The 23437-nt window shown below is 50.8% G+C and overlaps 1 protein-coding gene across 4 annotated transcripts; it reads right to left on the bottom strand.

Moving 5' to 3' along the window:
* Nucleotides 1-1194: 1194 nt before the first annotated feature.
* On the bottom strand, nt 1195-21761 carry PTGES (prostaglandin E synthase). Of its 4 annotated transcripts, none has more exons than XM_075772808.1 (4): nt 7991-8214; nt 7057-7238; nt 5520-5602; nt 1195-3428 (listed from the first exon to the last, which is right to left on the bottom strand). In XM_075772808.1, exons 2-4 carry the CDS (start codon nt 7162-7164, stop codon nt 3179-3181), a joined length of 441 nt encoding a protein of 146 aa, XP_075628923.1. In that variant the 5' UTR covers nt 7165-7238; nt 7991-8214; the 3' UTR covers nt 1195-3178. The 4 variants fall into 4 exon arrangements, with proteins under 4 accessions (XP_075628923.1, XP_075628922.1, XP_010298837.1 ...); XM_075772807.1 differs by lacking the exon at nt 7991-8214 and adding an exon at nt 7695-7904; XM_010300535.2 differs by lacking the exon at nt 7991-8214 and adding an exon at nt 7563-7654.
* Between the last annotated feature and the right edge of the window lie 1676 nt (nt 21762-23437).

The raw sequence follows: 23437 nt of genomic DNA, 5'->3' as shown, positions 1-23437 counted from the left end.
CCGCCTGGGTCCTGGGAGAGCCCTGATGGGGCTTGGGCTGACCAGGCACCGAGAGCCGGGCTCTGTCCTGCCTCCACAAACCTCCACAGCATTTCAAAATAAGCACAATGGTTGGGCCTCTCTGAATTTGCCTTGTGGGCTTTTTCTGTTTGTTTTTTTGGAGCCAGGAGAGTTCACATTCCCAAGCTTTTCCCTACAGCCAGTACAGCAGGGTTTATTTTTTTTTTAATAAAAAAAGAAGAAAGCAGAGCTCTGCGTGTAACCTCAGTTTCCCTGAGCAGGGCATCAGCCCCAGGCACCAAACAGGCAGCGTAGAAGAGGCTGAAGGAACTGACAGCTCTGGAGTTTGGGGGGTTGCAGCCCCTTTTCTTCCTTTCCATGCCAAAATCTCAGTCCCAGCTATATCTCTAACCACAGCAACATATATGGGAAAGAATCTGTTTTATAAAGCTACTGCATTTCTTATTTGAAAGCAAAAAGCATGAAGGAAAGAAAAAACTACCAAGTGGAGCCATTTTGTGCATCTCAACCAGCTAACACAGACACCAAAAGGGCAGCACCTCCCAAACATCAACAGTTTAAGAAAATAGGGGGAAAAACAGGCAAATGAGGCATTTGCTTCCCAGCAACCTGCCAGCAAAGAGAGGGAGCTGCTGAGCTTGAAAGATACAGGCAGCTCCTTTGCAAGTCATAAGCACAGAAATAAGAGCAACTGCATCTTACCTGAACTTCTCCAGCCCTCCAGGATTTAAGCACCAGCTTGGCTCCGCAGGGAAGAGGCACCCAGCTGAGCACAGGCAGGGTGTGAAGAAGGCTTACTGGGACAAAGCATCTCATACCACTAGCCTGCTTTGGGGGAGCTGGGATGGAGAAGGTTTGGGTGAACACCAAGCTTTGCAGCAACCTGCTACTCTGGGAAGGAAAACTGAGCAGAGCTGCTTTGTAACACCCCTCCTCCCCCCCCCCCAGCTCTGCTAAATTTAAAGGGTCAGCACAAATAATGCACACCTGGAAAAGAGCTTCCTCTGCAGGGCAGGTGAGTCCAGAGGAAAGGGATGTCTCTTTAGGAGTCCCAGGGCACTCCAGGCTCTGCAGCAGGGTTTAGCAAAGTGCTTTGCAGCTGGGGAGCCATCCTGCTGGGCCCAGCTGCTACCCAGCTGCATCTGCTGCTCCCAAAGGAAGGATGTATCAGAGCACAATGATTTGTTTTTATTGGGAATATTTGCTTCCTGCCACCAGGATTCATGTGCAGCAGCAGAGACATGTACAGGGGTTTGAGACCTTGTGCACCATGTGAGGCAGAAAAGGCTTGTTAAGAGGGGTATGTCCTACCCAGACATCTGCAGAGGCCGTGTAAATGAGAAGTGGCCGAGAGCAAACTGCTGAACCTGCAGTCCTGCCTACCTTCCACAGGCGGTGGGCCCTGCATCCCCTGCGGAGGAGCAGCGCGCTCCGCTCTAAACCTCACCAAACAGCTTAGCCTAAGGCCACATCTGCACCAGGGTCAGGAGTCGCTGGTACCGAAGCTGCTACCCCAGCTGGGCAAGGGCTCAGAGCATCAGTCTGAGGTGGTGTTTCAACCCGGGCTTTGTGCATGCAGGTGCTCAGTGAGGTTCCAGTAAGAGCATCTCTGAGGACAGCGGGGTTAAGGGAACAGCTTTAGGGCTTAGGACAGGTGGGAGGGGAATTTATATTCTGTTCATTCTGGTTTCCCCCTGTGATGTTAGAAAAAATTTGCATTGCCCTCAGAGGAGGGAGGAGGCACTGAATGGCAGAGGCTTCCTGCTGTCTTGTCCTCCGGAGGGTGCTCCATTGCGTGCTGCTGTTGCCTGGACCAGCCCTTGGCACTTCGGGACAGCGGCATGGCAGAGGAGCTCATGAGGGGATACCCTGGTCCCAGCCTCTCCTCTCAACAGGACGGCTTTCAGGCGATGCAGCAGAGCAGCAGTATTCTCCTGCGGGGCGGTTCAAAGCCGCTCTGCTTATTTCCAGAGCTTTCTGCAAATACCAGCTAATCCAGGCTGCGCATGGCTTGGCAGCAGTGGACAGCAGGAAACAGCTGAAAGAAAACACCCCAAAGCGGTCACGGCACATTCCCCAAATAGCAACGGCCATTCTGCGGCCAGAGAAAGGTTACAAACAAAGCGGGGGAAATTCAGTCTGCTGCCCTGGGAGCATTTTCAGGCATCGGCAGCATGTGAATGCAGATACCGCCCTCGGGAGAAAGCTCTGCCTGCAAACTGCAGACCCCCTGTTTTGTGTGAGCATCTCAATCTTTCCGGAAGTCCCAGAGCTCTGTGTCCAGTCCTCTACAGGGTAAGCGATTCCTGTCAGCTGCTCCAGACACGTCCCTCTGCATCTTGCCACGGCCAGACTGAGATGGAAAAGCCACGGCTGCTGCTGGCCAGGAGCTGCCGAACGCCGGCTGCGGGGCGTCCTCGCTGGGACAAGCAGGCTCCTGCCTGCAGCGAGAGTCCCTGGCAGGGAGCTGCATCCCGTGGTGTGAGACGAGGCGGCGCTGGGAGCACTGGACGCTTCGGTGGCTTCTCAACGTCACCCCGGAGATTTTGACTTCCACGTTACGCTGCCTGGCAGGCACCTGCCTCCTGTGGTCCTTGCGGGAGGGGGAACCTAAGGAACCCCCCTCCCCACAGACCCACGCGGCCGGGCAGGAGGAGGGTGGCTGTTTTATAACCCCACGTCTGCTGATCAAGAGACTTCGTGGGACCCTCATGATTTTCCCTTCCTGATTCACAGGGTATTTGTGACCAAGGGGAAAGGACACATCTTCCCCTTCCCAGTTCCAAATGAAATTGGGCCAGAAAACCTTCTTTCCTTCACTGAACCCCTTCTTCGAGGGGTAGTCCAGGTGCTTTCCCCCTCCCATCCTTAGCAGGAGTGAGAGAAACCTGCCTCTGCATCCCCTTCCCGCCCCAGAGGGACACGTGCCCCCTCTCTCTGATGACTTCCCTGCCCAATTTCAATAGCACGGGGACTTTATCAAGGCTGCGCTGAGCATCCCTGGGGTGCAGGCAGCCTCCCTGGCAACATATCCCATACACACACACACACACACACACACGTGCACGCTCACACTTGCACACACACCATCCAATCCAGCTGGGGAAACCAGCAGAGCGCAGGACGAGGGGGTTTGGATGGTCAGTCTCACTGGGCGTTACCAGTACGGGGTGGTGGCGAGGAGGATCTGCAGAGCCATGGAGAAGCAGGGCAGCTGTGCCACGCTGTAGGCCACGGAGCGCGTGGGGGCCTTCAGCCGCAGGAGGTAGGCGATGGTGTGGACGATGCGCCCCACGCAGAAGATGAAGAAGTGGATCCTGGCCACTGCGGGACTGGGATCCAGCAGGGAGTAGATGGCTCCAAGGAAGAGGAAGGGAAAGATGTTCTCCATGTCGTTGCGGTGGGCCCTGAAAAGGGAGATAAGTTTGCTCCTTCCCACCAGGCTTCTCTGCTGTTTCCCATCCCTTCAAGCCAGAGTGCCCATCCCTGGGTGCTGCTGGCCCTCTCCTCCGCTGGATGGGGCAGACGCAGCCCCCAAAAGAGTCAGATCCCCCCTACACACACAGGCAGCAGGATTTCGCACCCAGTGTCTTTCCCTTGGGATGCTGCACTCCTGAAGCTTGCCCTCCGTGACTGGAACGCCTTTGCTGTGACAGATGACAGCTCAAGGCTTAGAGCTTTTAAATAAATAAAGCAAAACAAAGACCCTGCGAAGCTGCAAAAAGCTCAAAGCTGGTGCGGCTCCAGCACGGCACGGCCCCAGATGTGGCCACGTTACACAATAACAAAGAGGTTTCCAGACCACGGTTTCTCCAGAAGAGAAACTCCCAGGATGGGAGGGTTCGTGGCTTCGCCCCTCTCCATAAGTGCATCCAAAGGGCACCAGGGAGGAGCACCCCAAGCATCCCCTGCACCCCTGCGCTGTGCCAGCAGCACCTGCTTAATTGCACTGTAGTCAGGCTGGACGACCGTTTTCAGCACCCCATGATCCTCAGAACAGGCAGGAGAGTGAGGGGCTTTCTCCTGCCCGCTCTTTCACCTCCATGGGGAGCAGACGCTAAGTTAAGGGCCACGTCCCCAAGCAAGGTGAGGGGGATGTACATGGCAAGGGACCTTCTGGAAACACTATTTCAGTTACTCTCTGGGTGTGATTTTGGGACACTACAGAAGAATTGGCCTGGAGAAGAGACTAAAATGAGTCCTGCTATTGTAGCAGTGATGCCAGGAGGACTTGGTCAGGATGAGCTGATCAGAACCCCGACAAGGAGGAGACATATTCCCTGCCAAACCCGGGAGCAAGGCGGGGAGCTGCAGGAAGCCCTCTGCTCCTCCTGGCCAGATGGTCCCTGTCAGACCCAGCCTCTTCCCAGACACGAGGATGGGCTGGTGTCTGCCTTCTGACAGCTCCTTCCCTGCCCAGCCCAGAGCCCTGCTTGCCTTCCCGAACCAGCATTGCCTCTGCGGGTACTGCCCCAACCTCCCCCCAGCCCAGCCAGGACCGTGGTGATGAGCACGGTTTGCTTCTGGTGTCAGCCGTGCCGGGAGACGGCAGCTGCTGGACACCCACCGCCTTGCCCCACGGCAGCCCCGTCCGAACAAGCCCCCAAGGACTTGGAGGTTCAGCAGGGCTTGAAGGACAAATGGAAGAACAGGGAGGAGAAAGGGCAGAAAAGGCAAATTGTCGTTCTGGGGCCAAGACGCAGCCGGGGGCCTCTCGAAGAGGGGAGGGGGAAACCTCCCGCTGCTGCGTGCTCTCCCCTGCTGTGCCCCTGCCCTGCACAGACCCCAGCAGCTTGGCCCGGGCTCTGCTCCCATCCTGATAACACCCCAGAAGAAAACCCAACATCACCCTTGTTCAGGGAAAACACCTTGAGTTTAATTTGTCTTCCCCAGGGCTGTGAACAGATCAGCAAGGACTGATCCTGAGTGCTTTAACTGCACGAGTCAGATCCCAGACTTCCCCAGGTCTTTGCTGCAGCTCTGGTTATTTATTTTTATGGAAGTTTCTTTTCTGACTAATCAAAAGAGGATTATGATTATTATTAGTACTATTATTTTCTTTTTCCTAGCAAGGAAGCAGCTCATTTGCCGTCCTCCTCCCTCTGGAACCCTGGCGATTAGGTGGCACTGGATGTTTTTTAAAGCAAACGTTGCATAAATATAGCTGTGCAGGGATCTGGGGGGATTCGGGGTCCTGTAGGAACAGGGCACAAGGAGCCTTCAGGTGTGGGTACGGGACAAGCCCTTGGGGACCTGGGGGACATTGAGCACCTAGGAATTAGTTTAGTTGTGTCAGTCAGACCCCAGCGCACACCATGCTCGCATAAAAGATTAAATTGCTCTAGCGTGCAGGGTCCCACATCCAAGCTCCAGGCATTCAACCCATCTAGGTAATTACTTAATTAATGAGCCCTTTAACTTTCCACTGCTTCTTTGCCAGCAGCTGCCAGGGATCGCCCTGCGACGCAGGGGCAATGCCAGCACCGCCGCGTACTCGCCTGCGGCACCGCTCCACGTCGGGGTCCTCGCGGTAGTACTGCAGCCCCCCGTTGCGCAGTGCGTCCTCCGGGTTTGCAAACGCCTGCAAGAGAGAGTCCTTATAGTATATGTGCTCATGATGTTCTCAAGATCTTCACAGGTAGACGCTTTACTCCCAGTCTTTGAGACCAGTGGGGATTTCTTCCAGACCTTTCAGCTCTAGTTTCTCCGCACCCTTCACAAATACAAAAGCAACTGCAGTTCCACGTGCACGGTCCCGGGGGTTAAACCCTGCACCTCCTGACGGGTTTTCCTCATCCTCTGAAAAACCCAACTCTGCCCGCCGGGCAGTTCCCAACCCAGGGGCCTCAAGGGAGCTCCGGTCTGATCCCAGTCCGTTTCTCCCCATGAAACCCATTTAAAGGGGACTTTGCCAACCACCAAACGAGATCCCGGCTTGTACAGAGCTCGTAGACACTGAATGCAGCAGCCAAAAGATAACCGGCACTGACAGATTAGTTCACCCTACTGAGAAAGGATATTCCCTGGCTGGCTTTTTGGCAGTGATACTGTGTGACTGAAACCAGCCTCGGGGGAAATCGGATCCTACGCTAATAAACTTACAAATAAAAATGATTTATACAAGCTTCCCACCTATGCGCAGAAGCTGTTCCTCAGGGACCTGGTTACATGTGACAGCTTCACTTTGCAGCCTGGAAAGGACCTTGACACTTTCTTTAATCATGTTACAAGCCCAGACTGTCCCAGGGCCGGAGCATCATTTAGAAACCAAGGGGATAAGCCAAATCATCTGTTACAATGATGCTACAGTACCCGAATATCTATCTTTGTGGTTTATGTGAGAAGAGAAATCTCTTCCTCCTGCTCCACTGATGTAGTGGAAAACTCCTCATATACTTTAAAACAGATTTTACAGACTGCTGAGTTTTGCCACGAGTTCAATTTGGGTTGCGGGCGATAAAAGGTCTGGTTAACCCCATCTCCTGATGGCAGCTAGAGCTCCCGGTCCTCCCCGTATTTTCCCCTGTGCCCAAGAACCATTTCCTCCAGCTATTGTTTTTATTCCCGTGACTTGCTGCTCTCCTGGAGCATTCTCACAGCCATTCAGCCCCTGGAACCTCAAAAGCTTTCTGCTACATTGCAAGAAAAAAGAGCATTGCAAACGATTTGTTCTTAAACCTTCCCCACTTCCCTTTTCCTCCAGACATGGCAAATTAACTGTAAACAGTCTCTTTGCAGAAGCAGCTCACCTGCATGGCATTTGAGATCTGAAATTACTATTTAGATTGGGATTCAGAAATTATAAACATTTAGCTACAGATGGTAGAAACAAACAAAAAGAGCCAAAGAGAAGTGAGATATTTATCTGCCGCAGCTATGAAACATGTTTTGCTTTCAACTTAAGGCAAAGAAAACTCAGCTTGCTTCAGGAAAACTTTGTCGGCCTTTACAGGAATAAAAAAAAGAAAGAAAAGCCACAGAAACCCAAGGAAAAAGCCAGAAAGAAAGAAAAAGGTAAAGGAAACTGGAACTTACCTTCTTTCTGAGTCTCACTTGTCCTGTAATGATGGCAACAACATACATTTTTAAAATCAAGATCGTGCTGTAGAATGCAAATGACATAAACACTTTGTTTTCCATCATTTTGGGGGAAGGTGCGCTCGGTCGCCTGCAGCGCTCACAGCCAGCAGAGATCTTGCTTGGGCTGCGAGAGGGCTCTGCGGGAGAGGGGGCAGGAACAGCCACGTTTAAAGACAACAGAAGTCACCGCTGTTTCTTCAGCAAAAGCCCACAGGCCCCGTAAACCCCTTCGGGCCAGCCAGGAGTAAATGATGCGGCAGAGCTGCCGGGGAGCGAACCCCACGGGGACACGGAGCAGGCTGCCCACGCCGCTCCCTGCCACCACCAGCTCCGCAAGGATGCGATGCCCCAAGCTGGGATACAGCCCCCTCCACCGTGTGGGCCACAGCAAAGCTCAGCCTGGCCGCAGCTCGACCTCCTGTCTCCCTAAAACAGCCCACCACGATCCGTCCCCGTCCCACCTCCCCTCCTGTCCGTGCCCAGAGGGATGGAGCTGTGCAGAGCATCCCTCGCCCAGCCAGGCACTGCTCACCCACGGGACTCGAGCCGATCAGCCCCGGGAAGGAGGAGTTAGGAAGAAGGTAGGCACCTACCTCAGCCACATCCAGCCCTGCGCTCCCTCCGGCCCCTATCCCACAGCCCACCCCTCCGTGGCAGCGCTCCCAGTACTCCCCAGTCCCGCCCAGTGCGACTAAGTGCTCCCGTGGCAGAGGCAGCCAGCCCTCCCCTACACAGCCACCTGCCGAGGGATGGGGCACAGGGGACAGAGCCACCCCCTGCCCCACCAGCGCCCATCACCCGGGGGGGGGGCCTGGGCTGGGAGGGGAGCTCCCAGAGTGACCAGCCTGGAAGCACAACCGGGCAGGCTGCGGACAGCAAAGCCCCAAACCTGCAAACAGAAGTAAGGAGCAGCTTGCCCAGCTCGTCCTGGTTTTCTCCAAGAAGGTGAATCAGGGCAGTCGGGTGTAATTTTGTCCTCGGTCTAGAAAGTGGCATTTGAATTCGGAGCTGGCTCTTCCTCAGCCATCAAACACTGGTGAAGAAAGAGTGGGCTCTAAGCCTCTGCAGGCAGCTGGGCTGCTCTTCCAATGCTCCTTTAACTCCTTCTTCCCCAGCCCTGCTCCAGTGCTGGCAGCAGCAAACCTCCGGTGAGCCGGCAGCGTGCGGGCTGATAGGAGCTCTCCAAGTTTATTAGTATTGAAGGGCAGGATTTGGGGTTCGGTTCCTTTACACAGAAAAAAACCCCCAAACCTCCAAAACCTTATTTCAGGAAAATGGAAACTTTTGGAGATCGAGTGGAAACTGAATGCTTTGAGGATGCAAGCAGTTTTTTAATTAACTGACATGTTCGAATAAAGTTGTTTCAAGCCACAAAAAAGCCTCAAAAAACAATGAATGGAGTACGACAGTTTGTCATTTACAAACCCATCTATCAAAATGTTAGTGCCTCTAGAACTGGTTTTGTTCTTCAGGGCTTCTTAACTTCCATTCAGCAAAACTAATCCTGTCCTTTCCAAGAGGGTCCAAAGGAACCCAAGAGGAGCATCACACTCAGCACAGGACCAGGCTCTGGTCCCTTCGCTACAGACTCTGTTGCACAAGGACAGGTTTATCCCCAGCAACGGGGTGCTGGTGGCACCCTACTCCCCGGGGAGAACGGGCTACAGGAGCCTTTTTCCTGCGGTGCTGGTGTGAACTGAAGGCAGCCTTGTGCTCTGGGCACAGCAGCCCTGGGCCCAGGAGATACAGAAGTACTGTTGATACAAGCATGAGTCAGGTTATCTGAGCAAATCCAGAAGGTCGGCTCCTGCTCCGGGAATGAGCTAAGAAGGAGAACAGTCACCTCTGGGCAGTGTTGTCCCGCCAGCCCTGACTGAGGCCAAGCGATGCCACAGGCCAGCCCCTGCCTCCGTCCCTGCAGAAGGGATGGTTACACCATTTCTTGTATTCCCAGCGAATGGTCAGCACAGAGTCACACCAGGGCAGCTTTTCTGCCTGGATCAGCACTGCAGAAGAGATTTTTGCTCCTGTCACGCTCAGTTCAGACGTGAGCTGCGTCCTCCAGCCATCCCAGCCATTGGCCAACCTCTTCCTACGCCCACCCAGAGCAGACGTCCTTCCTTCCACCGCAACTCCACACCCCTGCACTATTCCCAGCCTGGCAGGGCCGAGCTCAGAGCCAGAAAGACCCTTCAAGCACACAATTTCCATCTCGGCATGGAGACCTGCAAATTCTTCCTGTGTGCCTCTGAATTTTCCTCGCTGCGGCTATTCTGCTCTGATGCTGCAAACCCAAAGATGCCACACCACTCGTTGCGATGCACTGGCTCAGCCCCATGACATCCGAGTGTGCAGAGAGCCTTTGAAAACCCCAAACGCCTGGTTTCAAGGGAGAGGTACTTGTGGCTGGTCACCACCACCCTGGCGTCAGGGCGGCTGCAGGACAAGTCCCAGCACAGCCCGGTGCAGAGCTCCGCAGGGAATGCCGCCGTCGGGCTGCTTCCGTAGGGGTGGGGACGGGGACACCAGGACACACAGCAGCCACATGGAATCAAACACTGGGGTGTTCACCCTGAACCCCAGCCTTGTGCTGCCACCAAACCGCATCCAAGCCCCGCTCACGTCACCCTGGAACTCACCAATTATAAATGCCATAATGCCAAGCATAAGCAGCTGATGGCAAAGCAACATCCCAAACACTACTCCCTCCCATTTCCCATCTCCACACTGGATAGGTAGCAAACCCACAGTGGGAAGGACCTCAGTGCCCAAGGACTGGGGTGATGCAAGGGCTAGACCAACCCTCCAGCAGCCCCTTCCCCGGTTCTCCTGGGAGCCTGGGACTAGGGCAGGCAGCCAGACCCTTCACCAACACATCACACCCTCCATGGAGTCACTCCAGTTTTTACCAGCTGAGGATCCAGCCCATGGGCTCTTCGGCAGCAAGACCTTTTTCTTCATGCACCTTCTTCCCCTCCCGAGGCAGCCGGCATGCCTTGCTGAGCAGCAGGAATACACACAAGCTTGGTACCACCTGCAGACAAGCCAGGACTTCTCCTGCTAGCCAGACAGACTTTCTCTTCTTCAGCATTATTCAAGCGCTGGCAGGAAACCCTGGACAAATTGCACCAGCAACTGGCACAAATTTAAATTGAATGAAGTGATCAAGAAGCACAGTTTGTTTAGGTGTAAGCCCCTGGGGCAGACCCAGACATGGGTGTTGTATGTGTCGGGCGGGCTCCATGGTGCATAAAAAGCATGTGAGCAAAGAAAGTTGGTTTTTTCCACGTGTTTCTGCATTTCAGACCCTTTCCCTGTTACACAGAGCTGAACCCCAGTGGGGAGGGCCGGTGTCTGTTGGCACAGCACCTATGTGGATGGGTACGAGGGGCAGAAGCTGCCTGTAAAGGCAGGTGTAACGCTCCTGGGGTCCTGGCTCCCGCTTCATTTCTCAAGTTTAGGGGTCTCATGCTAGGCAGGACACATTCACGGTCGCACCTTCCTGGCTTTGCTGAGCCAAGGCACCGCAGCTCCCTGGAGCATGTTCAACCACCCCATTAACCCAGACGGAAGCAGGCTGTTAATATTAACAGTTTGATCCTCCTCCACGATCATATCCTGCTAGGACAGAGCCATCGCTTGATTGGGACCGGGTCCTAAGGGCAGCATGTCTTTAAACAACAAGCTATGCCTTAAAGCCTTTGGGACAAGAGGTCTCAGCCCAGGACAAGACCTACCCAAAACCAACACTGATAGCAGAAAACACTGCATTTTTTGGAGAAATTATTAATAAGAATCGGCATCAGGCTTTGAAAGATTTAGTCATCAGGTTAGGCTGACCCCAGGAGCTGTGGGGAAAAGATGGAAGGGTTTGCTGGAGGAGGGACTGAACAGCAGGCAGAAGGAATGTAAAATTCATGGGAGATGCTTGAGAAAAGTACTTAAAAATAGAAGCCTCTAATAACAATCCTGCTTTGGAAAGATTATGGAATAAAAATCACCCTCCGTTCCCACATGGGTTTGTTATTTATTTGATCAGCTGAATGACACTGCAGTATTATAACAACATGTTTTTCTACTAGTGCTATGCTGGGGAATTTCCTGGTGGCAGCTACATGAGAGGTTGTGCAATAAATCCTTGTCAATGGAGCACAGACACATATGCCAGGGTGGCACGGCCTGGTCTCCAACCTGATCTTAAAGGGCAGCAGATGCTTTGGGCAATTACAGCTCCGGTTCCCCAAAATTTTCCCAAACAAGCAATTACATCCCACAGCCTGGGCTAGGCAAAGAGCCCGAGGGGACCGCTCCAGCCTGGAGGAGACAGGCAGGCGGGTGGCACTTCTCCAGCGTGCTCCCACGTGCTGGTGGAGAAGGTGCTGAACCCAACTGGGATCTTGCTCTTGTGCTGAGCCACATTCCCAGCTTGTTCTGACGCTGCTGCAGGCGCCGGTGCCCTCCTTCCCTGCCATTTCTTCCTGCTTCTCCCAGCACAAAGCCTTGGAGCCTGCAGACGTGCCCTGCCCCAGTGATCACTTGCCCTTGGCTGTACCCAGCCCTGGGAAATCCGGCTGCCTACGGGAGGCTGCGCTGGCTCATCAAACACAGCTACGTTTTCAAGTAAAGGCATGAGCAGTTTCGCTATTTATTAAAGAGAAAGGCACTCCCCTTGCGTTCACTCCTTAGCCTGCATGAAAAGTCACATCACCGTGATGCACCTTCTCTCCCAAATGAATGAAATCCCGTTGCTTCACCTGCAGCTCCCCATTCCCCAGCTCCTGGGCTCCTCACTGCTCTCTGCAGCATGCAGGATGGAAGAAGATACTGCAAAGTCACTCAGCAGTGAAACCACCAGCATTAGCATCTCCTGAAACAAACGGGCTGCTTCAGCCTTTGGCAAACTCAGGCAGATTTTGTCTGTTTTCCATTTTAAAGTGACTGTACTGGCTGGAGCTATCTGAGAGGCCTCAGGCATGAAGAATGCAGGATCAAACTCTCCCAAATAGTCCTTCAGACGCAGAAGACCAGATGTTTGCAGCAGGAGAAAGCCAGGAGAGGCTCGGGGAAGGGGCAGGGGTGCAGAGGCTCCGGGTCTCAGGCAGAGAAGAGGAGCGGAGGAAGCTGCTGTTCCTCAGCCAGTCCCGGGACAGGGATCAGGCCCAGGGCCAAGTGAGAGGCAGTGGCACGTCCTCCTGCCTTCTCCTTCCAGCTCCATCCACGTCCCTTCCTGCCTGCTCCCAGGCTGCTGCCCTGCCCTCAGTCACTCTCCTGCCCCAAACTGCAATACCCACCCTGGCTGCAGCGGAGTCACTATGTCCCCTGCTGCTGTGACAGCAAGGAGACACTAAAGGAGAAGCCATCAGGCTGTGAGCATGTGGGAGGCAGATTATTTTCTCTTATTCTGAGCTTCACATGGATTCACGGCTGGGCTTTCTCTTAGAGGAAAGAATTCCTTGGCTATGCTGCTCTGTGCCTTCAAGAATGCAACTCTGCTGGGAGAGGGACCTATTTCTCCTCTCCCCTGCTTTCTGCCTCTGACCCAGCTGGTTTCAAAGCTGGCTTTAGGCAGAGCTGCACCTGCCGCTGCTGCCATGGGGCAAAAGTGGGAGACAGGGTTCAGGGCTCGGGGCGTGCGGGAAGCCGGCATCTCTCTCAGCCACACCGCAGCGACTTGTGATGTGTTTCTCTTCCCAAGAACCAGATCCCATCAGCTGTAAACAACAGGCAAAATACACTCATGTTATTGCCCAAAAAGAGGGAGTTTCCCTGCTAGGCTGGGAGAGAAAAGAAAGAAATTCTGCTGCCAAAAATTTCAGCATTGGAAAACATTTCCTAAGCTTCAAGCATTTGAAAAACTACAAAGTAAATAGAGATTCCCTGGTGGGATGCTCTTGAGCAAGAGCAAAGGTAAAGGATGCTGCATGGTCCTGCCCCCACATGCTGTGTAATGGAGAAATGGGAATCAGGGCACGTTTTACGGCGTTAAGAGCACTGGCTCACTAACAGGGCTTGGAGAGAAAGCAGATGTGGTCCCAGATTTCAGCCTTATGGAGATCTGACGTTCAACAGCAGATGAGAAGCTTCAAGGAGAAAAGTAGAAAACAAACCAAGACAGCCTTTCTCTTCTTCAGCGCCTGACTAAGGACTGTGATCTCCTGCTGTGCTGATCCGCAGGGCTCTGCTTGCCCTCAGAAGTGCAATGGGGTGCCCAGCTTAAGAACAGGGACCTTTTTTGGCAGGTGGGTACCTCTTAGCTCCTGGGCTGTTAACCCTGCCCTGAAACCCAGGAAGAACAGCAGGCTTCAGAGCTCACCCATTTTAAAGCCCTGTAAATCCTATTTTCAACAGAAAGGTATTTTCGAGTTGTCACAGAGACATGGAAACGTGGGACAAGATGGAATGGAAAGGTCAGCGCTTCATTGCCTGTCCCTGACCCCAGCTGAGAGTGGCTACGCCAGCCAGGCAAGACTGACTTTAAAGAGAATCTTCCTTCATGGCCTTGCTGTAGAGCTTCGCCCACCACAAAGCTTTCCAAAACACAGAGCTTATTTTTAAAACCCTGAGTACTCTGCATCCCCTCCATCACCCCTAGACTAAACAGCAGCATTTCCTCCCACCCTTCCTTATAGGTCATGTTTTCTAAATCTCTTTATCACACATGTTAATCTCCTAATCGCTCTCACTTCTTAGAGCAAGGTTCTCGGCACAAGGAGGGTGGCTGGGCCTCCTTGAGCAGCAGACTAAGGTCTCCTTCTCACGAGACCTGACTCAGGCAGAACTCAGAGCTTCTCGGCAGTTTGAGGGTTTTTTTGAGTTGAGTCACTTGTTAGCCCATAGCTATGCTCCAGATGCACGTTAAAACTTTCCCTTTCTTCTCCCCGCACTGCATGATGCACAACGCGTCTTTTGGGCTTGCTTCAGCATCTCAGCAGCCAGTAGAAAGGTGGTCCAGGTCTCAACTTGACTTTATTAATAAACACTCTCCCCATAATCAGCCTAGAGTGCAGGGAGTAATTTAGCTGCATTATTTACAGCCCCCATTGCCTGGAAGATTTTTATTGTGGTGTTGTCTCAGCTGCCCTCTTGCTCACAGCAATGGGAGCACTCACAGAGCATGACCCAGGCTGCAGTCATGTCCTGAGGCAGCAGAGTGGGAGATAAGGGAAAGGGAATGAAGCTCACAGGCCCCTGCCTGGACGTCAGAGCAGGGATTACATACCCTGTGCAATGCAACTTCTACTGCACTTGAAAGTTAAAACCAGTCAGTGCATATTTCCCAAACCTACAGCGAGGAAAGGGAAGGGGATGTAGTACCATACAACCTCCCAGAGTCATCCCCAGACACAATCAAGACCAGAATTTGGCCTGAATGATGAAAGGAAGTAGAGAAACCTCTCCATGCTACTCCACAGGCAGTGATGCTTGGACTAACTATCCTAAGATTTCGTCCCCACCTGAACAATCCATCAGCAGGAGTCCAGGAACCTGCCTGGGTTCCACACTTTGAGTACTTTCCTGATTTGCTGGGCATGTCCTCAGGTCCATAACATGTGCCCAGAAATCTGCTTCACCCTGTGTTTATGCAACCCCGACTGCTCTACACAGCCCTCCATGAGAAGATATGTGCTCATTACAAATTATTTACAAGGCAGCAGAGTGCATCTCTCTAGCACAGCACATTTCCGTTAACAGTGCCACCAACTCAGCCAAAACTGAAGCAGTGCTCCCCCATTAGCAGGAGAGAAGCTGGATCCAGGTGGGAAGGCAGCGGTGGAAGGGATGTAGGGACGGGAGGCTACGGGATGCTACAGTCACATTTGCAGGGCTAGAGCTGTCCCACAAGGAGAGTTAGGCAGCAGAAAGGGGCAGGGAGCTGCGCTGCGCCGTTCCACACTGGGAGAAGTTTGTGTTGCGTGTTCGCTGGTGGAAGGGAGCTGCTGCTCTTCAACAGGAGCAGGGAGCCTGATGGGTTGTACCAGCCCTGAGGCTCGCTGTGGTTTCAAGGTAGCGCAAGCCTCTGTGGTAGCCAGCAGTGGACTGAGGCTCTCTGGCTCCACACCCCCACTCTGGTTCATCCAGTCTTCAGAAGTCAGAGATTATCTTAAGCTCTGAATCACAAGGTTTATTTCTCTTTCTTGCAAATTTGTTGTTATACATGACAGTAATGCTTGATAATTACATGCATCAAGTCACTGTCCAAACTGTTAAAATTAAAATACTTCCTGGAACAATAAGTTCCATAATGAAACACAATATAAATTAAGATGATGATGATAATTTTTTATGGGATCTTCCCCTCTTGTTCATGTCATGGAGGCACACGCAAGGGTTAGGCAGTACAGCAGTTCTTGCTCAGCTTTATGTAGCGTACTCCTCCTTTGATACATGTTTGTGAAATCACCTCGTACTCAGCTTTACCACAGTCCCATTTGCTTTCATCTCTCTTCAAAGGACATTCCTCCATGCTTTTGATTATCCTAGTCATACTTTCTTATTTCCCTCCAACGCTGAAGCAAGCAAATGACCAGCACATGCCTGCCGACTCCTTTCACCCCAACCATCCTGTGGCCTCCTAATAGCTCATTTCTCTTTTAAACACCACAAGTCCTCACTGAGGGGTCTAGGATGACTCCACACCGAGTTATTTAGTACTCTGGAGGGGCTACTCCCAAACTGAAGGAATTCCAGCTATGTTCTTACAGAAGACAGCCCTGGGAAACTCACTCATTCACTCAGCAGCTATCTGAGACCTGGCTTGCTCTTCTCTGTTCCTTCAGGGCTTTTCTGTCTCTTCCAGCACGGTCTCCTCTCTTGCTATGCTATTAGCATGGATTTAACATTGTTCTTTGCAGAGCACATCCATTCTCCTGTTTTCAACTCAGTCCAGGTCACTGTTGGCCACAGGGTTCCCAGCCCTCAAACATACATTCTAACAATAGCTGGAAACTAAAGTCCTGCACACAATCTTTTATTTTTACATTTTTCTTCCTGTTAGATAACATATCTCCTGGAAAAAGAACACAACATTTTCAGATCCCTTCCTGACCCCCCATCCTTATTTAACATTGATCATACTTAAATGAGACTGATACTTTCCAGGTCATTCAGAGGAAAATGCGAGGCATAAATTAACAGGTCCTCATAGAGCACTGCAGCTGGACATTGCAGAAATGAAAGAAATAAATACCTCTCAGCTGGTCCTGCATAAATAGAGGGACACATTTGTGAACACTGAGACCTTGTGTCAAGTGTCCATTGATCTGTTTTCAGTAGGTTTGTCACTTGTCCCTCCTCAGCATGTGGCTGGACAAACCTGGGAGCTGGAGGGAGGGGACAGGGAAAGCCACCCAGCGTGCTGGTTGGGGTGGTGCTCACCATGAAGGGACGAGAGCAAAGCCGGTGCCTACAGCCCTTCTGTGAGATTTACCTGCCTAAGGGTTAATTCCAACCTACAGAACCACCAGAAGGAGCTCCTGTACGGTGTGATGCTTTTCCCCTTGTGCTGCAGCAGTCAAGTCAGTTTAGTGTCTGCAGTCACTCAAGTTCATGCCCCTAAGCTACAAGATCCTCCCCAAACTCTCAGTACATGTAGATAATTTTAAATTTGCTCCTTGTCGTGGTTTAACCCTGCAGGCAGCTAAAGCAACCACACAGCTGTTCGCTCACCCGTGGGATGGGGGAGAGAATTGAAAAGAAAAAGGTAAAACTTGTGGGTTGAGGTAAAGACAGTTTAATAGGACAGAAAAGGAAGTTATTATTATTGCCAAAACAAGTGATGCACAGCACAATTGCTCACCACTCATAACTGATACTCAGTTAGTTCCTGAGCCGTGCTAATCCCCCAGTTATACACGGACCATGACATCATATGGTATGGAATATCCCTTTGGCCAGTTTGGGGCAGTTGTCCTGGCTGTGTCCCCTCCCAGCTTCTTGGACACCCCCGCCTTCTCGTTGGCGAGGCAGTATGAGAAGATGAAAAGTCCTTGACTGCTTGGCAACAACTAAAATATTAGTGTGTTATCAACATTATTCTCATCCTAAATCTAAAACACAGCACTATACCAGCTGCTAGGAATTTAACTCTACCCCAGCCCAAACCAGGATACTCCTAAATTTACTTTTTTTTTTCCTCTTTCAGTAACACAAACCAACCAATCCAGAAAGAACCTGGAAAACCCAAGATGACATTTTTTCTATCAACTAAATGGAGAGCAGTCAGGAGCTGTTGAGTGAATTAATTTTGCACTAAGCTAGCATAGAATCAAAGTTACACCCACAGTACAGGATGGGTAGTGCCAAGCTCTACCCTGGATGTAAAGGACAAACACAGGCAGGCTGTAGAGAACACAGTCCTCCCTGGAAAATGGGCCTGAGACTGTCAACTCAAAAGATGACATGCAACAGGACCACCTCAGGCCCTACAAAGCTGTTTTTTCTCCAGCTGGCTGGTTAAGTCCACTATTGTTGAGCGGAAACAGCTGCACAATAGTTTCTCATCTCAGGGTTTCACTCTGCATTGGAGTCTGAAGAGATGCCACCCTGGGTGATTTCTTTACAGTTGTTCTCAGCACCAGAGGCAGAAGAGATGGCAAACAGGGCAGAGGTGGACTGGAAAGCTCCCGATGGTGAGTCACCAAATGGGAGAGACGCCTTGGCTGTCCCATGCCGACAGCCTGATGTCCAAACCACAGAGATGGACAGACTTGGTGCAATTTCCAAGAAGCCTCCTCACTGTGGTCTCCACAGAAATCACCACATCCCTCCTTGCTCAGGAGACGTCACCGCTGGTGCCAAGGGTTTCTGGCTGCTGGTGCCTGTTGCTGGCTGGTTACAGATCCCCTCTGAGGCTCTCCAAAAAAAACAGGAACCTGAAGAGGCTCTGCTGTCCTTTAGTCTTCGCTGGCAAACTGCCTGGTGCTCTTCTCTTGCCTTGCAACCAGCTGTTGAGCCCAGCTCCACAACCTCCACAACCTTCCAAGTGCAGCCAGACCTGGCCTGTCCAAACAAATGGGGGAACTATTACAACAGCAAATAGTTGCTTTCTCCTGATGAACCTACTTGTTCCTCAACACCAACTGCTAGAGCTGATTAAAACCAGGCAGAGGTCTTGATTCAAGCATGAGTTGAAGCCAGAGGAGCCAGAATAACAGAGGCGCCAGTCAGAATAGCTGCTTTGCAAGACTAATTTTAGTGACCTGTATTTACGGCTCTTCCACAGGAGATGGGTGAAACAGCAGGGCGTTTAGTTTTGCAAACCCCAAGCCAAACACAGCCTCTGATTCTAGTCCAACCCAAAACCTATTGAACACTTTAAAATCCTCTTTCACCTAAGGGTCCCAAAGTGTTGGATGGGGATGTCTGCTTAATAACACCACCACCTTATGTACTTTGGATAAAATACAAGCCACTCACCACATCAGAGCCCATGACTGGAGCGAGGGCACGGCGTTACTCATGCCCTATAATCCTCTTCCTGTAGCAAACCTCCCCCATCATGTTAAGTGTAGTGTTTTTTTATTTCTTCGAGTTCAGGTTTCATCCCTTTCACCCAGTTTTTATCCTTAAATTATTATGTGGAACAGAATTCAAGTTTTAAGATAGACTATGGGCTAAAGTTTTCCTAATATTTCTTGTTCTCTCAATGAGAGCTATTGCTACACACAGCAGACAGGCTCACGTGGGAGCCACTCCACTCCAGCTGCTTCCAAGCCAGTCTGGAGAACAAAACCAGACTGGAGCCCAGACAAAGCCAAACAGGAACAGTCTCCAGTTTTTCTTTTAAGAAGAAGGGGACAAAACCAAAGGCAGGATTGAGACGGGCGACATCCAACTTTCACAGCATCCCCATCTTACCAATGAGCAACCTACAGCACAGAAAATGTGATTTACCTCGTGTTGCTCAGAGCTGGGTGACAGCACCTTGGCTTGACCCCTGGAGTCCAAATGCAGTTCCCAGATCTAATCACCAAACCACAGAGGATGTCTGCACCATGACTGTTTAGTTTATAAGTCAAAACAGAGTCTAAATGCCAGCGTGCAAGTGCGACCCGATAGCCCATCCACTGGCTCTGTCACCACCACTTCATACATTGTTCATTCGATCTTGCACAACGCAGCCTTGAAATCAGAACCAAGAGGCAATTAAGCGGGAGCAGAGCCAGCTCTGTGGCAGCGAGGGGTGAAAAGGTGAGGCTGTTAAAACACCTGTCCCAGCACCCTGCTTTGCTTTCCTCAGTTCCTGCCCCGAGGGTGCCTCTTTCAGCTGCCAGCCCAGGTGGATTTGCATGGTCCATAGCTGCCTGCTGCTTATTTGCACCTGGCTTAGGGTGGTGCCATTAGACCCTGAGCCGCTGTATCCTCTTGCCCTGCAACAGGAGACACCCAAGCCAGCACATAAAACACCCACCTGAGCCCCAGTGTCCTGGCAGCACTGGTATTTAAGCTCTTAACAGCAATTTTCTCCAAGCTACACCTTAACCTCTTCACTCCTGGCACCAAAACCTATGCGAGCTTGGAGCGTGTCTATGCCGTGAAAGTCCATTTTAGAAACGGACACCCGTTAAGATCATCCAGCTACAGAATAAAAAGCTGTTCTCCTCAAAGCCTGTCCCTATGGCAGTCCTGTGCAGATGAACAGAAACCTCTCATTTTTTTCCAAAGCCAAGGGGCTGCCTCCCTCCACCCCTTCTCCCTCTGGAGCACACAGCAGCCTGCGGAGGAGCAAAGCCAGTTTGGCTGCCGGGCAAATAGCTCTCTGTGCTTGTTCTGGGAAAAGACCTTCTCCAGCCATCATTGCTCAATGGAGTGGGTATGACTGAAAGATCAAACAGGTTTCAGCACTAGGTCTCACCATATAAAGAGCAAAGAAGTGCCCTGCCAGCTTGTCACCTTGCACTTTTATAGATAAAACATTACCTTTCAAGGAAGTTCCCACAGGAGACAAGAAATGTGAGATGGCCACTTCCCTCACCCACACTGATTCTGTAGATCAGGCATGGCTTTACACAACTCCTCTCCCTACCAGGTAACACGACCTCCACTTACTGAAAACCACTTGAGATCAGATTAAGAATCACATTTGCCTCCCTTTGCAGACACTGTCAGCATTCACCAAAGGGCATCAGCAGCACTAATAAACCTTGCTTGCTCCTCAGCTGCTGTACATTGCTCTGGGTAGGGGCTGTACCAGTGTAGACCACGTAAAGCTCTGGTCTGGACCATCCAAACGCTGCAAGGTCCTTAGGGCTGGTTATTTATTCTGCTTGTATAGCACAGAGAGACCCTGGTCTCTGACTGCAACACAGGCTCAGGCAAAAGGGCTTTAAGGTTGGGCATCCGGATGGGAAATCCTTTTCTCTTGTAAAGGAATTATTTCAGATGGGCAGATTTATTTGGACATGTGTATGATGTTCCACTTTCCACCCAAAATCCCAAGCTCATCCAAACCTTTCCTTGTTGCACTGTCCCTCTTCACATAGCACGGCAGCGCACACTGATCCAAGGGACTCTGATTTTGGACCCTAGACAAGGATTTTTTTAAGTCCGCCCAAGGCAAATCATGGCTCAAGCTCTTGAGTAAAGATTTCAAAGACAGAATTGCTTTGGTATGAACTACTACATTAAGAAGAACTTTCATCATCTGCAAACCTCAATTTTCCTACCTGCAAGAGAAGGATGAGTCTTTTGCCTCCCTGGGTGTTGCTAGGATTAGACAATGTTTGCTCAACATTAATGCAGATTTTGGTGCTGTGTGTTATTGCTACTGTCACATTATAGAAAGGTCAACGAACACATTCGAGTGATTCAGAGCCTTCTCACTGTGTTAGTGTAGTCCTCAGAGCTTAGCCAGGCTCTGTATTTGGATAAAGCCCACCACAATCCCACCCTTAAAGATCCCAATGTACGTCAGAGTGGCAGCCCTTTCCTGTCACTGCCTCATCTCTATGTTTAGGATAAGGAGCACTTGGAAGATGATGATGAAATTGAAGCAGGGAAAGAAAACAAACCCAAACCACACATACAGGGGGAAAAAAAAAAAAGGGCAAAAATAAATCAAACTTGTCTTAGAAAAACTCCAAGCATTAGAGAGCATCTAGCCAGAGTCAGAAGGCAGGGAGACACGCGTTGTGGACAGAGATATGTTTAGGTAGAAATTAAAGTGAACGTAGGGAAAAATGAGTCTCCTACTTCTTCTTCTCCAATTAGAAACCTTCAGCAAGAACCTCCTGCCAGCCCAGCATCTTGTGTAAAACAGCAGTCATATTACCAAACCTCTTTCATAAAGCTCTTGGAAATATTGAAGACCTTATATGTTCTCCAACAAAAACACAGACCTTTTCTGGGAAAAGCATCGATTCATTGACCTTACAATTCTTACCTGGAAACTTCTTGCACTCCATGAACTCAAGGCAGGGCTCCAACACCGATTCCTAGCACCCTGTGCTCTGGTTGGAGACATCGTGTTTCTTCGCTCTCCAGGCAACTGCGAGGTATGCTGCCTCGTGATCAGAAAGCTGCACTCACCAGCCATATCCCACATTGTCTAGGCTCTCTGACATGGAACTGCAAGCCTCAAGTCCTGAGAATGCTGACTTATACCAACAATGTACAAATCAAACCACGGATGGGTGACAGAAAATTTCAACACACTGAAAGCAGAGTAAGGCCAAGCAAAGCTCTCATCTGGGACTTTCCTCTCTCCTCATCCTTGGCCTTATGTACTCTATCTCTGCGTCCCTTATCTCTCCCTTTGCAATACACCCACTCCACCTCCACTACCTCCCCCATCACAATAGCTTTAGCACTCTGAATTACTCACTGCAAACACCCCATATCCTCCAGCTCATACCACTGCTCCCCAAATCCCTACCTTCCCTTTTCCTGTAACCCCCCCATGTCCTTACCTCTTCCACACCCTCACCTTCCCACCACAGATCAACATGGATCACGGATACTCCAAACCAATGCTTTTTGAAAGTTTTTCTCAGCAACAAATTTTCAGTACTTTCAGCTTGTGGCAGCCGATTCAAGATGACCCACTGCTGACTGACCACCACTACCACCTATGCTGGTCAGAGGGAGCTGCATGAATACCTGACAGGATGCCAATTCTGTGCCCAGGGCACAGGAGGGCAGCGAGATGGAAGAGCAACATGTTCATCGGCACAACACAACAGGCAACAAGACACTGCACCATGGACTGTGCATTGCAGGGTCTGCGCTCCACTTGGAGCTTCCAGACAGCTGTTCAAGGAAATTGCCATCAATGTCAGCCCCACCACCACTATTAGACATCTCATCCATGTCCAGGCCCAGCTTGAACCCATTTAACTTGTAAGGGATAATGAGATAACAGCATGACATGTTGCAGCTGAAGATTATTTAAACATCCATCTGGTACCTGTTATGCAGCATACATCCTATTGTTGTATAGGAAATATATGCCACCTCCCTCCCATATGGAATAAGAGAAGATCTATAGATGTGTCCCATGCTACCCCTTCTTTTTGTATACCTGAGGTCAATTCTCCTTCTCTGTGTTGTTTCTAGCATATCACTTTGCATTTCCTATCTGTGTTTTGAGAGATGCAGTCCCTTCCAGAATGGTGAGACTTTGTGAAAGGACACAAGACCACAGTGAAAAATTTACTAGGGAGATCTCACGCCCCCTTCACACATCAGCCAGAAGAGGCTCCACGCCATCTGGGTTTGAAAAGGTGGACCATAAACTGTGAAGCCAATTCACCTTTTTCAAGAAACAACTTGGTGCCACACTTTATCACAGAGAGATTTAGGGGTGACAATCTGTTCCAGTGTTCATGGGACTACACTTTGTTTCTACAGAGGAACACTGAAATATCTGCTGAAGCCTGTGAGGTGAGCAATGCAACCTGCTTGTACCTTTAATTCAGATGTACAGACAAGAGAATCTGCAGATCTCAGCTAAACAGCCTTGTTTCTTTATTCAAACTCTCCATTTTCCTCTGCAGGATGACTTTGGTTGTTCTCGGTCCCCTGCTGAAATTGCCTATGAGGCTCTTGCTCTCAGTGAACCCTCACTAGCCATGAGGGCCAGGCTGTGTTGTATCCCAGGAAATCACATTTTGTAATACAGGTGGTCAGCTCTGCAGATGTGTACTCCTCTCTCTTCTGTTTTTCTTAGGGACGACTCAAGTTTTCTGCAAGTTTTTTTTTTTAACGCTGTAAATCCTGTAAAACCTTTGTCTGACACCCCATCTAGCGTTCAGCACAGACAAATGCAGAGGGCTGGTGCATCAAGGAAACGGGAGTTTACTGGAAAATTCCCAGCATTTTTTTCAGCGGTATTAAACCA

Source organism: Balearica regulorum, chromosome 20 (genome assembly GCF_011004875.1).
Source record: "Balearica regulorum gibbericeps isolate bBalReg1 chromosome 20, bBalReg1.pri, whole genome shotgun sequence".
NCBI lineage: Eukaryota > Metazoa > Chordata > Aves > Gruiformes > Gruidae > Balearica > Balearica regulorum.
Note: the sequence above shows the minus strand (reverse complement) of the source record. Positions and strands in the feature narration are given on the sequence as shown.